Source organism: Aphelocoma coerulescens, chromosome 4, assembly GCF_041296385.1.
Source record: "Aphelocoma coerulescens isolate FSJ_1873_10779 chromosome 4, UR_Acoe_1.0, whole genome shotgun sequence".
NCBI classification, from domain to species: Eukaryota; Metazoa; Chordata; class Aves; order Passeriformes; family Corvidae; genus Aphelocoma; species Aphelocoma coerulescens.
Window position 1 is genome coordinate 66,884,804 of NC_091017.1, and position 17,369 is coordinate 66,902,172.

The following is a 17,369-nucleotide window of genomic DNA, read 5'->3' on the forward strand; positions in this document are numbered from 1 at the left end:
ACAGTATTATGAGGTGAACAACATGGAAAAACTAATCCTGTGCATGATGGAAGTGACTCAGTTGACAGAGACTTTGAGATTGAGGGCTAATAATATTGTGCAAAAATCCCACTCTAAATATTTGATGCTAGACCAAGATGGACCTTTTTTACTACTTCATTATCACAGTTGCTTTTGTAAAAAGACATAAGTCACATCCTTTTCATTTCAAGAGATTAATTCTTCAGACCTAAAATAAATAAAAGTTATTGGTGGTGTAATTTTCACCCGCAGAAAGGCTGCCAAGTGGTTTGTGAGCTACTCCAGTCAGTCCAGGGAGATGAGAGATCCACCTCCCTTTGTGCAGACAAGGGATTCAAACCTCTCAGCACAACTCTCCTAGGACTGGTCCAATCAATGTAATATTCTGACTAAGATCTCTAGATCCCTCCCAATGAAGTTGTTCTGCTTTACATAAATACAAAAATAATTAATAGAAGGAAGGGCTGAAATTGCACAAACTTGATTAATATTTATCAGCTTCTGTATTTTCTTTCTCTGGTCCAGTATGTACTGAAATACTTTCCTCAAACTGGCACAGAACAACAAAAATGCTCCATCCCCAATCGCATCTGTTTTGCTTAATCACTGAATATATTAATGTACATTGAATAAACTAAGACCAAAATTCAAATCCTTATTCCTGATAATCAGAAAAAAATTTTCACCCAAGTTGCTGTACTCAAGGTAACTTTTCTACTCCCCTGGAAATTGCTTATAACCCAGAGACATCCTGCCTCTTATTCTGAGGGACAGAGGGGAGGAAGAGGAGAATATGGAAAGCAACTAACAGGTAAAGGGTAATCTCCCTCTGATCTAGGGCCAACATCTAGGTACTGACAGCAGTTGTTTGGATCAGGGTATCATTCTTACACTCATCTCTAAATCTGATTGCACTAAAGATTAGCGGCTGTAGAGGTTACATTATCTGCGAGCCAAATCCATCACTTGGTGGCTTTTTATTCATCTTCAAAAACTCTTCAGACAATCTTAGTTAGCAAGTTATATCATCACATATAATCAGTGAAAAAAATTAAATAACTTACCCTCACAGACAGTACAACTCACCTGGTTTTTACTACAGAAACTCCATTTTAGTATTTGGGTTCGGTAAATGATGAAAAAAACAGCACATGTCAACACAAGGGAAACGAAAAAAGCAATGAAGAACCCTGAAGCACTGATGCCATGGCTGTATAAAATCTGAAATTAAAAGATCATTTAATTAAAATTATATTTTAAATATATATAAAGATCAGATCATAACTGTAATTCAAAGATTGTAACTAAGCAAACAGTAAATTATTTTTAAATGGCTTCACATGACTTCAGGATTTCTCAGCATTGTTATTTCTACATCTTGATGAATATTTTCAAACAAGTGTGTATTTTCAATACGTTCCCAAGTCAGCACAGTTTGCTATGTTCACCTAGTCCAAATTCCTGTGTAATTCCAAGCAACAGAACTCCACAGACTAAATTTTTTTGCAGTGACTTTTGGATGTCCTGTTCTTAACAGCCTATTTTCCAAAGTTGCCAGACTCTTCTAAGAAGTCTCATTGAAACTGATGGCATTTGATGCTCATAGGCTCTGGAAAGTCAGTCAGATGTTGGCTACTTAAATTAATGGCCATTTCTTGATTCAATGAAACTGAGTAAACACCATAGGGAAAAGGTATCAATATGATTTCAGAATAAATATGCAACTGACCCAATCACAAACCCACTCAATCTGTGTGCAACCTTGCAGTTCACGCATTAGCCTGAATCAGAAAAGAGGGGCACAAACCAGATACGAACCAGTGGAACCATGAGCCACGTAAGAACTTTGCAGGCCTTTCACTTTAGCTCTTAACTTAATCTTTAAATTGAATTGCATTAAAAATTAATTTTTACTTCATGCTCTATGTAGCAAAAGTTAATTCAGTGTTTGTTTAGTTCTATGAGATCTTTCAATGAAAAACATTGCACAGCTATTAGTATAATGTTTCACCACAAACTAATCACTCTCCTGGAGCTAGGAACTGTAAATAATTAACACGCTGCTTGCAAGCTAGCTTTGGTCTTCTCTTGGAGCAGAAACATGACAGCATTCCATGGAGTCAATGGTAATTCTACACAGGAAGCAATACTCAAACATGGCCCAAAATCTGAAAATAGTTTATTGCAACTGAACAGCAGAATTTTATCCTTTACTGCCTAGTTTTCCTCTCTCTGATATGTTTTTGTACATTGATAATCTGTCACATCTCTAACTGAAAGGAACTGCATGATGTCAGACTTTGCTGTCTCAGAGGTTCAGCTTCTCAATGCAAGCCATCCCAATAATGGGAAGAGGCATTACAGGCCCAAGTTTCCTTCAAGAACTGATGTGCTCCCACTGCTTTGCAGGATGCTGAGGGAAGCAAGCCTCGTCAAAATAAGATCAAAGGAATTATTATCACCATGTTTAGATGGGAGAACTTCCATTTTCACTAGTATCCAATTCAGCATCAAACTCCGCCAGCCAAGGGCAGAGGCACAAAGTACTCACAGGCCCTGAAATGCTGTGGGAAGACACCTGGCACAGTCAGATAAGCAGCACCTACATTTTTTCATAATCCACAAAAGTACTTTGTTCCAGGCAACCAAGCACTTTCTTCCAGGGGCACAGAAGAGAAATCCACACGGTTTGTAAAACTTTAAAGAACAGCATAGTATCTAAGCGTGCAAGCAAACCTTGAGAAAGCTGATGGGACCAACGTAGCATGACACTGCCATGACTACATAATTAATTCTTCGCTTGTCATTCCCAAAGTCAACATTTACTATCCACTTAGTCACATATGTGTATTGGCTTTAACATACCCATGAACAGGCTTAAAGAATTACTTTTAATAAATAAATCTGAGATGGAGAGCACTTATGACAGCTGACAATATGGATGAAATACAATACATCACACCTTCTCCAGCTAATCCTATTTCCTCGCACAAACTGATTTCATTCCAAAACACCTTATGCTTGGCCACAGCCTAAAGTCAAATATTACGCACGTGAAACATGATGTGTTAAATAATTTCTAAGCTTTATTTTTCAAAAATTTACAATATTTTCCACACATCTTTACCACAGGTTTTAATTACAAAACCTGTTCATTTACTGAGTTCAAATGCAGCTGAGCTAGTTTTACCTACCTACAGAATAGTTCACAAGAACTTTCTGAGGTCTAACTATCAAGTTCAAACTGGAAAAAATAATAAACACACTAAAAAGGTTTTATGTATAATAACAGATTGCAGGAATTTTCATGGTGGGTTGAGACAATTGTAGCTTACAACTCTCAGCTTAAGACTTCAGCAACTGCTGCAGATCAATTCACACCAAACTTTACAGAAAACCATTCATGAAGCTATTTTTCTAATCCAGTCAGTTACTGAATGGTTTACACCTCTAAGAGTTTCCAAAAAATAAGATTTATGGCAAGTCCATTTGTAATTCTTAGCTATACAAATGCCCAATCCTTTTAAATATTACTAGATACTTATCCACGGACAATGAGTTCTCTAGCTTATGTATAGTTTTACTTCACATCATGTTTAATTATGGCTTTCGTTTTAACAGAATGGGCACTTGATCTTCAATTATGAGAAAGCCACGTCTGGAGATGTATCTGCTACAATAATGAAAGCTGAGAAGGCAGAGATCCCCAGCAGAAGAGAATACTGGAAAAAGAGGCCCCCGTGCCCTATCTCCAAACAGATTACTTATTCTGAAGGGAGAGAGAAACTCATGCGATAGGTCCATGGAAAGAATGAGTAGTCTAGTCCTCAGGACCTATTCAGGCAAGCCTTATCCACATGCACAGCCATGGCAAAAATGTTCTTTGGAACAAACTGTTTGCTTCTCCTGAACACAAATAATCCCAGTACTTTTGCCAACCAAGCCACAGCTTCTTTAAGAACGACCCCTTGCAAGAGCAGCCTGTCAAGTTAATGAGAGGCTGGGGGAGAAAACCAAGTTTGGTGAAGAGATTAGTCTAGCAATGAAACAGATGGATGAAGCAGAGTTTTTTAATAAAAAAAGTTACTTAGAAGAATAACACTGCTGCAATCAATGTAATTTTGAATGTTTATTTGGCCTGTTAAAAACCACTTTTCAGAATTACTTCAGAAGCCAAGAACAGAAAGTCATATTGGAAGAAGGATTAGTTAAAAAATTAAAGGAAGCATAAACTATGCCACTCTTTCTGCAGTTTTATTTCTCAGGCTTGAGTATCAGCATCATGCAGAAACCTTTCCTCAATGGGTGGAGGATAACTTTACCCTTTTGGAAAAGCAAAAAGCTTTCTCATGGTGGTTAGGCACAGCAGCCAGTGAGCATACTCCTCATCACAGTTTCCCGTGCCTAGGCGATTCCTCAAATGAAAGAATATGGCAAGGAGTATAATGGCATTTTTAGATTCGCCATACTAAATATTGCTGGTTTAAGACAAAAAAGACCCCTTATCTCAAATCCTGTTTTCTTCTTAAAATCTGTGTATGATTACTAGCAAACAGCTGAGTGATGAGACACAAGTACACAAGTACATCCTTAGCTCCTAGGATTTACTTTTGATTGTCCAGAAGTATAAGCAGGAGAGTCAATGTAATACCAAAGCATAGAATTTACCTTGGTCTTTTCTTCTTCTGTTATGGTGAATGCTGCTGTCAATGATACGAGATGTGTTTTATTCTGAGAGAAATACAAAAAATTACCTGCATTAAAAAAAAGAGCAGAATCCACTGGCAAACAGCCTAGAGTCTCTAGAAAAGCCTCTCCTTAGAAGATAAGCTATACTTCTCATTAAGCTTAAAGCTGAAATAAAAATGATAGGAAAATGCATTGTACTTAGGCCTGGTAACACTAAAAGACATGGAAGCAGCTGCTCTGTGGGATACACTCCCCATATCCCAACGCACACAGTATTACATTTTTCTGTGCCTATAAATCTGATTGAGAATGCACAGAACAGAAGCCACAGTCAGTACATATATCTCTACTTTTACCATGCCCTATTTTTTGAGTTTTCCTCTCCACCACTCTAGTACCACTCCCATACACATGGAACATTTTTTCCTCTAAAACCAAGGAGCAAGGCAATTGAAATGAAAATACATCTTCAGGTTATAATTACAAGTAATTATGAAAACCACAGAAAACCCATCAAGCCATATTTAAGAATTGAAAAATTTCACTTTGGCAGAAACCACTTGGTTTCTGTCTCCTACCCAAAGCCAGGCTAATTCCAGCATTAGACCAGTTGTTTCAGAGCCTGGTGCAACAGAGTTCTCAAAAATCAGCAAGGATGGAGATTTCTCAGCTTCTCTGAAAATTTCAGACCTTGAAAACTCATACTAAAAGTTTCTTATTTCTTATGAGCAATGAGTATTCCTTTCTTGCAACTTGTTTTTCAGTTGAAAGAAATTATTTTATTATAAAAATATGGCAAAACTTTCAATCTCTCACAGACTTCAGGATTACATACGTAAGTACGTGGGACACTTATTTCCAGGACAGACTGATGAACTGAAGAGAAATATGGAAAGTAGAAAGAAAGGCTTCAAGAAAACACACAAAAATACTTTACTTAAGGAGGTCTATGACTTCTTAAGCTATGAAGAATAATTCATGTATTTATAAATTCATGGTAAACAATCAGAGAGCCTAAGAGTTTCATTTCATTACACGATGGCCTCATTGTTTAGACACACAAGAACCACCCTGGAGACTGATTTTTTTTACAAAAATTGTGAAGAGCAGAATAAAATTGTGAATAGAATACCTGTGAGGAACTCCTGAAAGTTAGTTTCGCAGGCAGTGTCAAGACCCTGCCATGCCACATCTCTTCTGTATCAAGAAGTGCAGAGTAGTTGATTGCAAAGTGTTCTCCACCTATTAAAACAGGGATATGGATAGATTTGCTCTGTTCCAGGAAAATTTCTCAAAGATCCCCAGGGAAGGCTTGGGACAGCACTGGAGCTTTTCCTTTCTGACGTAGCAGATGCCATATATCCAGAGTAGACAGTTCATGCCCACTTGAGCTCAGCAACATCTTTCATATCTGCTGCCTCTAAGAACTCAAGCAAATTTGGCCCAGGATCTGGAAACTCCATTAAATGATGCCCCAACCTACTCAAAAGCATTATTTTTTGATACCAAAACTCTACATGAGATATTTCTTTTTTTTTTTTTTTTGTAAAATGAGCTGCCTACGTTTTAACCACTAACTTGTTGATTCTCCTCCTGTTGAAACCAGAGAAATCTGATAGATTTCAGGTAAATTTTGATTCACAGCGCACTGAAGTAATGAAAAATTATTATGGCCAACACTGAGCATGACAGTACATAGGACAATGGAGATACAGCCTTTCTGTCCAGCCCTAGTGGCAAGGTATGGGCTGACTTCAGGATTAACATAGTACTGACGAAAACCTCAAACTGTGCAGGAATCTGTTCTGCTGGATTTTCTACCACTTCAGTATTTTTCACACTGACTTGTCTGGAAAAGCTAGCTTCAACTCCAGATTCAGTAATTATAAATAAATTATGTAGCAGCCCCAACCTAACTTACTAGATCAGCTGTGCAAGCTGTTTTTCAATTATTTCTCAGAGATAATTGTTTCTAGGAAATCTCTGTGGAAAGCTAGAAATTCCTTGACAGTTTCAAAAAGACCAGTTCTGCAATCAGTATCACTGCTCACACTGCTGTTATTAGAAATGGAGTTTGGCTATCCAATTGCAATCCGACAGCAGCCCCCAGTCTACTTATTTCCCTTTCTATTTGGAAATCTTTCACTGTAAAACTATCACAATCATAGAGAGTTTGATCATCAACAGGTATCAGTGAACACTTCTGAAGCTCCTGGAGAAACATCATGACTCCCAAAAGCAAGCCGCTAATTTTCAACATGCTTGTAATTAGGAAAAAGGAGATGGAGAAATCAAGAAAGATAAAATTTAATGTGTGTGCACTGATTCAACTGCTACCAATTAGCAAAGGAACAAACTGATTTCAAGACTGGAACAGGTTCATCCCTCTATTACTTGCTTTCACTTTATAATTTGTTCAGTTTGGAGGGAACAGATATTGAGAACAGCTGTCTTATTTCTGATGAATCGTTTCCCCTGTTCGCATGGCCTTTTGCAATTCCAATGCACCTCAATACCTCAGCAAGCTGAGCTGCCACACTTGGCTAAAGAAGGCTCAAAATATTATTAAAATGCCTTTTGCAGAAGTTTTAAAAAATATCCAAAAGGAAAAAATACTATTGTGAAAGACTCTCTTTCATTTTTGATGTCAGCAACTTTTACAAAGTACAGGAGGCTCAGTTCTGTGCCTGGGAGACTGGAAGCAGTGCAAAGGTGGGAGTCAAAACAGTTACCAGTGAGATGACAGAATTGGAAACTGCAGCCCAAAACCTTTCCTGGAATTTTCCACCTGTATTAACTGATAATGAAATAATTTACACCACAATAAACAAACAAACAAATAAATAAATAAATACTGTGATTTTAACAGATGCACTTTGACATGTGTTATCAAGGGTACTTTACTGCAGATTTTGTTACCTTGCAAGGATTTTTTCCTGTAAATCTGTATGCCATCTGTGGTCTTATTCCCACTGGTTTTTTGAACATGTAGACCAGTGATGTTGTCCAGGAGGATAAGATCTGTGATATTTGTTGAGAGCAATGTGTTGGTGTTATTAACCACAAGTGTGATGTATGCAGTTTGAGGGTCATGTTCAACATCCACCTGAAAATAGAAATATTAGTACTAATGGTTCAAGATGGCTGTATGTGCATCTTAACAGTAAAATTCATAGCCTTGATTACAAATAAAACTTCATTATCTGTGTAAACTTATTTTCTGAAGGTATTCTGAGTTACCTGCAAATGAAACTATACTCAGTTTGATCTCACACTCCCAGTGAGATTTTAATCTTTGGTATGTCAAGCTGTTGCTTGGAGACAGTGGCAGAAAGCCAAAAGGTGGAAACCCAGCTCATACAGGACCAGAAGTGTAATCAAAATCTGAATATCCCTGTGATACTGCATACAACACCAAACTGGATCATAACTTTATAACCAGAGTCTGGAAAATTCTTAAATTTGAACTTTAGTACCACAAAGATGTTTCTTTTGCAAGCTGCCTCACTGCAAATTCATTCTCCCCATGCACTTTTGGTCTCTATTTCCCTTTCTTTCATGGAGACCACATTCTCTGCCAGGACACCAGCTGTCTCAACTTGCCCTTCCATGTGAGGGCAGATGGAGCCACCAGTGAACTTGGGAGCTCATGGCTCTGCTTCCCATTAGTGGTGAAGGTCATACGCTAATCACCAATCTCTAGCCACATGCACTCATGTGATTTTATTAACTTATTCCATTGAACCCTTAAGTCTTATTGAGCAATTATACCCTCTAAATGAAATTACTTTGAGGACAGAATTGCTTACTGACCTCTCACCTTCCAAACAGCCTTCCTCTGTAACTCGTATTAAACCAGAACTGTCTAAATCGTTATAAGATCTATAAAAATATGGTGATCTATGGTATATTCATGATGATTTATGAGGTTTCAAACAATGACACTAAATTAATAGTCCTTTAACTGACAGAATTATGATTCAGGCCAAACCTTTCTCTTTTTAGACCTTCCTTTTTAGGAAATGTCTACACTGTATCTGGACACCAGCAAACACAAAATAATAAAGCAGTCCTCACAAAAAATGAGTTCTAAAAATACGAATTGTGATAGACTTCAGAAATCACACCAGAGTTCATGGTAGCCACAGGGTTTGATACGTGTAGTTATGGTCTCATTGTGCACCACCAACCTTTGCATATCATACTAGTTCAGCACAGAACCAAATTCACAGGTTTAGAATTACATGAATCAAAGAGAAGAAACAGCTTAATGAAATTATTATGGCTTAGTCTGCATTTCTATTTAAGTGATGAAATTCCCAACTACTTCTTGTACTAGATGCTGCAAACAGTGTATAAAAATGTATATATTAGGGCATGTATAAAAATAGGCTTAGTTGTATTCCTGAGGAAACCATTACCAATTACATATGCTTGTATATCATGAGTTATACCCCAACTTCTGAGACTTAAAATCATCAAGTATTAAAAATGTGTTATATTTGGTCAGATTTTCTCTCTTCTGGTTTCTGAACTGGCATGATGCAGTCAACATGCCTTTCAACATTTCCTGTTCAATCACGACGGCTAGATATTTGCTTTGAAAAGCAAAACCAAAATGAAATAGGAAAAAAAAGTCTCAAAACCACAAAGAAAATCCAAATCCACAAAACAGAGACCCTAAGCCAACTGCCAAAACAAGAAAGTACACCTTAAAAGATGCAAGGTTCAAATTTCATGAGTTGTTAATACCGTACTATGCTCCACAGTAAGGGCAGATGGGCTTCTGCAGACAAACGAGCAAAAGAGAGAGCTGGGGAAATGGGGAAATAGAACATATTTTTCCTCCCTTCCTTTTCCCATACCATTCCCTAACTCTTCTGGTGAGCTGAGGATAAAAAATGAGGATTTCAGGGTCTCTTCCTGTGCTTCTAACCAGGAACAGATGTATTCCTTTACATTTGGGGAGAGGAGATGCAAACAGCAATTTAAATAAACTCCTACAGTAAAATAGGCAGAGAAACGACCATGTGCACATTCACAGGCAGGCTGGGCCATATGGCAGCATAAGCCCTCTCCTTCCACTTGGCAGGAAGTTTAATGCACCCTCCCACACACTGTTCATTCTCTTTCTCTTCATTTAGTTTCATTTAATAAAATTCTTAATTCAGCGATTAAATAAAGCAACCCTTCAGAGGAATCTCAATTGTATTGACTATCTCCTACTACAATCTTCCTCAAGTGGCCAAAAGACTACATTTGTTTCATTTCTCATTAATATTAAATACATGCTTTTCCTTCTTTATTTTTGACTAGCAGTCAGACTTAAGCTCAATTGGAAAGAGGTTGAAAGAACTTGGATTATTTTTTCCCCTGAAAGAAGCAGATGAGAATCAAGCAACAGGTAAGCTCTTTGGTTTGACTGCTCCTAGAAAGAACTCTTCTATACGGTGCTGCCACTGCAATCAGTGACCACTGGTTATCTTCAAGTTGCTCCTCTAATTTGTCTGAAGATGTTTTTTCTTGCTTTTGGAGCAGTGGCTGCCAGCCACCGACAGGAACCAAACCCAATGGCAACCACTGATGATGCGCAAGCACCTACTCTGTTTGTTCTCTGCTGCTGAAGTGTCCCACGTATGTCATCACCCCCTGCAAGCAATCTCACTTTGGGCACCTGGGAGACTGGCATGAAAGAACCTCAGCAAGAGCATGCACACCACAGGAAAAAAGAGAGGAGAAATTCCCATGGAGGTTGAAAGGAATGGAGGATCTTTGTTAGGAATAAGAACAACTAGAAACAGGAAAGGAGGCAGGAAAAAAGATTATAACCTCCAGTACACCATTGATAACCTCCAGAGCACGAATGCTTAGGAGATTAAGACACAAGACAGGTAAAAGTGTTAGAACACAAGCAATTAAACATTATTTCAGCTCTGCTAAGGATTATTGTCATTGTGAGGTACTATTACAGAAAAGTTCATGTCATACTATAGAATGAAGCTCTTAAAGAAACACATTTCTGAAATGATGGAAGAGAGTAGGTGCTGGAAGCACTGGTAAAATTTAAACACCTCAGTTTCAATAAGGCTATTTCTACATTAAGATGTTGGAAAAATCCTGACTCCAAGAAGTAAACATACGACACCTCCATGCTCTGAGGAGCCACTAATTGCAGGAGGAAAATGTGTAAAATTCCCTTTTTTCTATTTAAAACAGCTAAAGACCACCATATGGCCAGTCTGTCTCTTAGCATGAAAGCATTTGTTCACTTGAAATAGGATTGAAGTAGAAGACAAGGTAAGCCAAGAAAAACGTGAACTGCATTTGCTGGTGGAAGACAATCACATATAGTCATATAGTTTTCAGTTATTTGTAACTAATAGCACTACAAAAATATTTTCTGATAAACCCAGCATCTACAACAGATTACCTTTAATCTCCTACAGAAGCTATTTTGCAGCTTTTAGTGAGCCTGTGTGAGGCCGTGTTGTGAACAGCAGAGAAAACAACATGGGACTGTCTCAAAGTCTTTCTGAGAGGCTCTGGTATAGCAACTGGGAATCCACAGGCAGAAAAGCAGAAGATTCTGTGTTACTACTTCCTGTGTCTGAAATGCTCACTAATCAGCCTCATTAATCATGATATGCTGGCATTTCAATAACAACATTAGAGGTAATTAGTGCCATGAGATGTGATGCATATTCATTCTTCTCTACACAACTGATCTGGTGAAGGTTATAATGTCACCTCTTCTGTACTGGTTACTGAATCCTCTACCTTCATAGGCAGCATTTCAGTGGCTGAATTCAGACTGATCCTGAAGTTGGATGTGCTCGCTCTCTCCCCAGGAGACAGCTAAGATGAACTGTCTGTAATTGTAAAAATTCATACCTGCTTCATCCAGTGTAAAAAAGAGAAAAGAAAAAAAGGGAAAAAAAAAAAAGGAAAAATAACAGTCTAGGTAAAAATAAAATTGGAAGTTAAAAAATTTCCTACAATAGGGAGGTCTTTGCTCCTCAGAAGCATTTGCACAGGTGCTGTAGGTGAGTCCCTACTGAATATACAGACTATGACACAATGGCGTTTCTATGGTTGTGTGTTAGGATGCCCAATGACACAAGAGCAACACAGGGCTCAGTGCTTTATCCTTCAAAAGAAGTCCACATTTGACACAGGTCAGGCACTCACGGGAATATCTCAGAAGGTTTATCTCATCTTGTAAAATTTGTCTCTATCTCTACCCAGCCTCTTGGCTGATTACTCCGGAGTTCATTAGGATTTGCCCATGTACAGTTTTAGAAATTCACAGTCAGGTTTTTACTTCAACCACAATCCAAAATGCTCTGAAGCCTGAGAGATTTCACTGACTTCTACTGCGAATCAACATTGCAAAACGGCGCCTCTCAGAGAAAGTGGGACCATCGTAACATCAAAATGCACGTACTCCCAAATACTCAGTATGGGCACAATTAGGTCTCCACTTTTTAAAGGTCATTTGGGTACAAACTTCCTACCAAACTTACAAGACAAATATAAGAAAACTTACCATACCACATTTCTGAAGGGTTATTCCAAATTCAGAAGACACTGACATATTGGACACATCTTCAGGCTACAAAGGAAGGGGAAAAATCTATATAGTGTATGAAAACATTATAATTCAGAAACTTCAGCAACAAGTTAAATTACGTAAACAAAGAAATTATTTTAAAAAATTAGAGGTACCAATTGCCTTCAAATTTAAGAGTTTTGTTATCCCACCAGTTAAATCTTTTTTCTAGTCCAAATGTGTATGAACAACTTATTCCCACAAGTAATTATTAGAATCTTAATTGATATATTCATCTTTTGACTATCACAATTCACAAAAAAAAAAAAAAATACACTACGCACAAAATTCATCAGACTATACAGATTCTTTTAATTACTAAGTGTCTATCAATTTACACAGCAATCACACAGCTGTATCTGCCACAGTAATTCTTTGGAAGTCCCACAACTAGTTGGTGCTGCTGAAGTCATGCCAAATGAGCACAATCACCTGAGACAGAACTAGAAATATACTAATTAGATAGTAAATTCCCAACATTCCGTTTGTATAGAATTGCTACAATCCTTACAAATACTGAAAGTGGCAAACCATCTTTTACTAACCAGAAGGAGGCTGACATCAGACTCTCGTTTGAACAACACCTTCTTTGTCCATGAGGGTATCAAGGCAAACAGGGAATGGCTCCACTGGTTGTCTGAGGCTGCAGAGGTCAAGAGCTGGTGAGAGGCTTTGCTTGCCTGAATGACCACAGGTAAGGGCACTGCTGAAAACCAAGGCAACATTCAGCATTAGAGCTAAGGCTGGGTCCTGCATGGCAGCCACTCGGTGCAGAGTGCAGCCAGGGATGCGGCTCATGGCACCAGTGCTCTGTGTGCACAGAACCAGATACTCTCTCTCAAAGCACTCAAAATCATGACAGTCAACAGAGACCAAGGCCAGCCAGGAAACAGAGACGGGATTTGTCCCAAAAAACCCAGAAGGAGTCAGAACAAAACTGTTTCCTCCCTAAGGAACTTCCATGTAGCCCACAGAAAAGTTCTTGCCATTTAAATGTAAAGCATTTAATGCATGAATTACAAGGTTTAAGCCATAAATCAACTGTTAATATTTTCAACACAAAGAAACTTTCAGCAAAGCATAAAGAATTGAAACAACCCACAACGTGATGGGCATCAGTGCTAAACGTGTTCTGCTTCAAAGATACAGTCTTCCAATTAAGCACTGACCTTGTCAATACATACTCAGAACGGAAATACTTCTCAGTTGAGGATGGGTCTCTGTTACATTTCAGCTGACATGAAGTACCATCAAATCAAATGCTCCTAAATTTAGTAATAAGCAATATAAATGCCAGCTTATAGTCTTAAATTTTTATGAAAGGTTAGTCAGTGATATTACACAAAGCAACAGGCAGAGTTTTGAATTATACCACTTTGATCTACTAAAGTAAAAGCACCTATGACATTAATAAAAGAAGCTTATACTAAAAATAAATAATTTAGTATGTTAAATTGTGAAAAGGTAAAGCTGCTGAATTAAGAGAAAAATGTTATGAAAATTTAAAATTATAGCTGGTTGTCTAGGTTTAAAGAAGATACTTTTTTCATTCTTTACTTAATATTATTCTCTTCTATTACTTATTTTTAAATCAATCATGAGCAATATATATTAATATGAACAAAAACTCCCATTTAAAGGCATGTAATTTTGGGAAATGACTTTTCTATGAAAAAGCCTATTACATATTAATAAAATATGAAAAGCTGAAGACACTAAAATCTCATTAATAAGAGAAGCAGCATTCTTTTTTGAAAAGCCACTGCTTTGTAAGAAGAACAATATAGGGAAATACAATTAGCTGCAAATAGAAGAAGCATTCAGAACTGAACCCTTAAAAGGTGCCTTAAACATTGATGCACACAAATTAATGAAAATAATTCTGTTAACATAATGAATAAGATGCAATCCTGTTGCTTACAACACCTAGGTGGACATGTGCACTTGGGGAGCTTCCCTGTCTCCCCATGTTTATTTGGGAGGAGTTTATACTGGACAAAATTGTGGTTGTATGGGCCAGGGAAAACTAGTGTCTATATTTTATGACCAGTTTTAATTCACTTCTCTAAGTTTTACTTAAATATTTAAACCACTGTTAAACAATGCAATAGACTCGGACTAACTTAGGGACCGTAAAAACAACATGGCAAACTCGGTGAGAACAGGAATCTATGTAACTGCAACAAATGTCCATAAATCTTCGGGATAGGAATTTTCAACAGTCACGCATGGCATTATTTCTATTTCAAGACTAAGGAATATGAAACCAGTGCTGAATTTTCAATGCAGTACAAACCTGCTAAATACCAATCTGAGCTTACCTAGCCACAGCACAACCCAGCAGATCCAAGTATATTATATCTCACCTCCAACGGCTCTAAACCTGTTTCTTACTACTGAATCAAGCCTCTTTGCAGTTTTGTGTAAATATATTCATACACTTGTCTTGGTTTGAAAGACAGGTGTCTGCTAAGGACACCAGGAGCCACCCCCTTGGAATGGCAGATGCGACCCCCCTTCCCTCCGAGTTATTATAATTTTGAAATCAAGGGGCTTTTAGGCAAAGATATGGGAAATGGGAGTAACAGTTCTTTACTATTATATATCTATATGTGTACAACCAGTCAAACAAACAACAACAACAAACAAACACAAACCCAGTCCCAGCCTTCTCGGCTGTCGGGCCCTTTCCCCTCGGGTGCAGTTCCGCTCGCAGCCGGCAGGGGCGCTGGCGGCTCCCGGTGAGCAGGGCAGGTGCGATGGTTCCCCCGCGGCTGCAGGGGGCGCTCCGGAGCGAGCTCGGGGAGCACGCGGCACTGGTGCCCTGGGATCCTGGGACGGGATGGAACAAAGGAGCTTCACAAACCCCTGGGCAGCTGATCCCGGTGTCCAGCCGGACCCTCGGGAACGGCAGGCTGGAACGGCAGGCTGGAGCGGCAGGGATGAGCACAAATCCCGGAGGACAGATGAGATGTATCCAAACGGGGAACCCCCGGACGTCTGGGCAGGCAGGGCTACAACATAGCAAAGGCTCGAAGGGACAGCGGGGGCAGGGTGGCCACAGCCCGGCTCCCAGCAGGGCAGGGAAGGCAGGCTTTGGGATCCCGGGGCTTCTCCAGCAGAAGGAAAAGCAGCTGAAGAAAGCAACCTCCTTCTCTGTCCAAATGCTGGAGACCCGACTGCCCACACACCCAGGTGAAACAAAAGAGTAGCCAGGTCTTTTGTTTCTCTTACGTACCCAGCCATTTGTCCTCCTAGCAACACGTACAGGGAAAAATTCCTTTAACAGAAAAAAAAAACCAAACAGGAGAGCTCCTAAAACCCCAACAATACTGAAAAAGAATAATTTTATATATGCTGTGTCTCTCACACATTAATGCAATGGTCACCCCATTCCTATGAAGGTGGAGCACCAGTTTTCCTTTTTGTTTTCTTGCCTGACTACAGGAAATGCACTTTCCAGTAAACAGAAACCGTGAATGAGCTTCTATGTAGGGCTTTGTAAGAGTCAGAAGTCAAAATGACAAATGGTATGAATTATGATGAGCAACTACTACCTTTATAAAGTGCTTCTTGTTTAGCAGATCATTTCCTTCTGAATTTTGGATGAGGACAGCCAACAAGAAGTATATAATTGTTTCATAGAGTATCTTTTGATCTTGCGTCTTGTGTAGTATAACATCTCCATAAACACACCCAACTGCACTTTACATGCGACAGCAAAGCCCGATACTCCCCCTCTAGAGAGTATCAAGCCCATAGTAACCAATTTAATTAACTGATCATGTTCCCTGACTCTGAGTGAATCTCTGGATTAATAATTACATAGGTGAGTCTGTTTTCAAGCTGTGCTTTGTCATCACTTACAACCCCAAGATAATGTGCCTAACTCCCAGCAGAAGTCTCCAGGCATGTTATTTGGCTGCTCCATCATCAGTAGCTGAAGGTAGGAGATTTTGCAAGTTTTTAACATTATGTTAAGCAGCCTCAACACTGATGATGATGATAAGGATGTTTCTGCAAATCCACTTCTATCTTCTCAGTACTCAGTTGAAGGTTTGGCTTAAACAGATTCAACCAATGCAATATGATGCATGTCCATATAGCAACACACGCCACTGCCTTTCTCCAGAATTTTTTTCATCTTTCCTATTAATTTTTAACAATATAGGCTATTCTATAATACGCTGGATCCACTGCCAGTAAAGCTCCATTTTTCTGTAGCATTCTTTTTTCTAGTGTTGATTGACAGTTAAATAAAATAACTTTTTCCTGATCCACACATATTTAACTGTCACTGGAACAACTGATCTACAAGAACTTAACTACTTTTCCACATAACTTGCTGCATAATCAACATCAGCCAACATAATTGTATTTATCAGTCACCTGCTGTCTCTTTTCAGGTAAGTTCTTATTGTAGATGTAGGACTGTAGACATCTGCTGGCTGCTTGAAAAGCTGGACACTGAATATCTGAGAAAGGATGGTATAGGCATAATACATTCTGTGGTTTTCACATATATTCTAGATTTCTGCTCTAGAATTCGGGGGGGGGTTTAACAAATAGATTCATCTGACCTTGGAAAATACTAACACATGGCTGCCGAAACCTTTGACTGAGAAGTATAGAGCTTTCTTTTGGATACCATGCTGCTCAGAAGTGCAATTTGTTTCCATGGTGCCATCAACAGTGCCCCTTCAGAGATGCATCCCAGTCCTGACAGAGACTCTGAGGTCTCCTTGTTCCTTCCACTCTTTTCTTCCTACAGCTTCAATCTCTGCCATTTTTCTGGCTGTTTTCAGAAAAGCCATTATCAGGCTGCATGGTTGTCACTTTCATCGGTTTCTAAATGGCAACTATTCCCACTCCTTTTCGAAAGAAAATCTCTGCAAAGCAGGGGAACAGTTTCAGTTTACACACAGTCCAAGCGGCCCCCTCTCAGCTGGGCTGGCCAGGCTGCCACCAGGCATTCCTGGACTACAGCATCTCAGGCCAAAACATTTCCCAGCAAGCAAACTAACAGAGCGTGGGGCTTAATCCGGGGCTT

The 17,369-nt window shown here is 38.9% G+C and overlaps 1 protein-coding gene across 8 annotated transcripts in view; it reads right to left on the reverse strand.

Annotated features, from left to right (window-relative positions):
* EVC2 (EvC ciliary complex subunit 2) overlaps positions 1-17,369 on the reverse strand; it is a 73,984-nt gene that overhangs the window by 49,131 nt on the left and 7,484 nt on the right. For 6 of the 8 annotated variants that reach the window (XM_069014460.1, XM_069014463.1, XM_069014464.1 and 3 more), the window contains exons 3-8: positions 12,865-13,025; positions 12,257-12,322; positions 7,630-7,816; positions 5,843-5,952; positions 4,690-4,752; positions 1,108-1,242 (exon numbers count right to left, since the gene is read on the reverse strand). In XM_069014460.1, the coding sequence (XP_068870561.1) occupies positions 1,108-1,242; positions 4,690-4,752; positions 5,843-5,952; positions 7,630-7,816; positions 12,257-12,322; positions 12,865-13,025 (722 nt within the window). The remainder of the gene's footprint in view (positions 1-1,107; positions 1,243-4,689; positions 4,753-5,842; positions 5,953-7,629; positions 7,817-12,256; positions 12,323-12,864; positions 13,026-17,369) is intronic. The other 2 variants (XM_069014467.1, XM_069014461.1) reach the window with 2 other exon arrangements.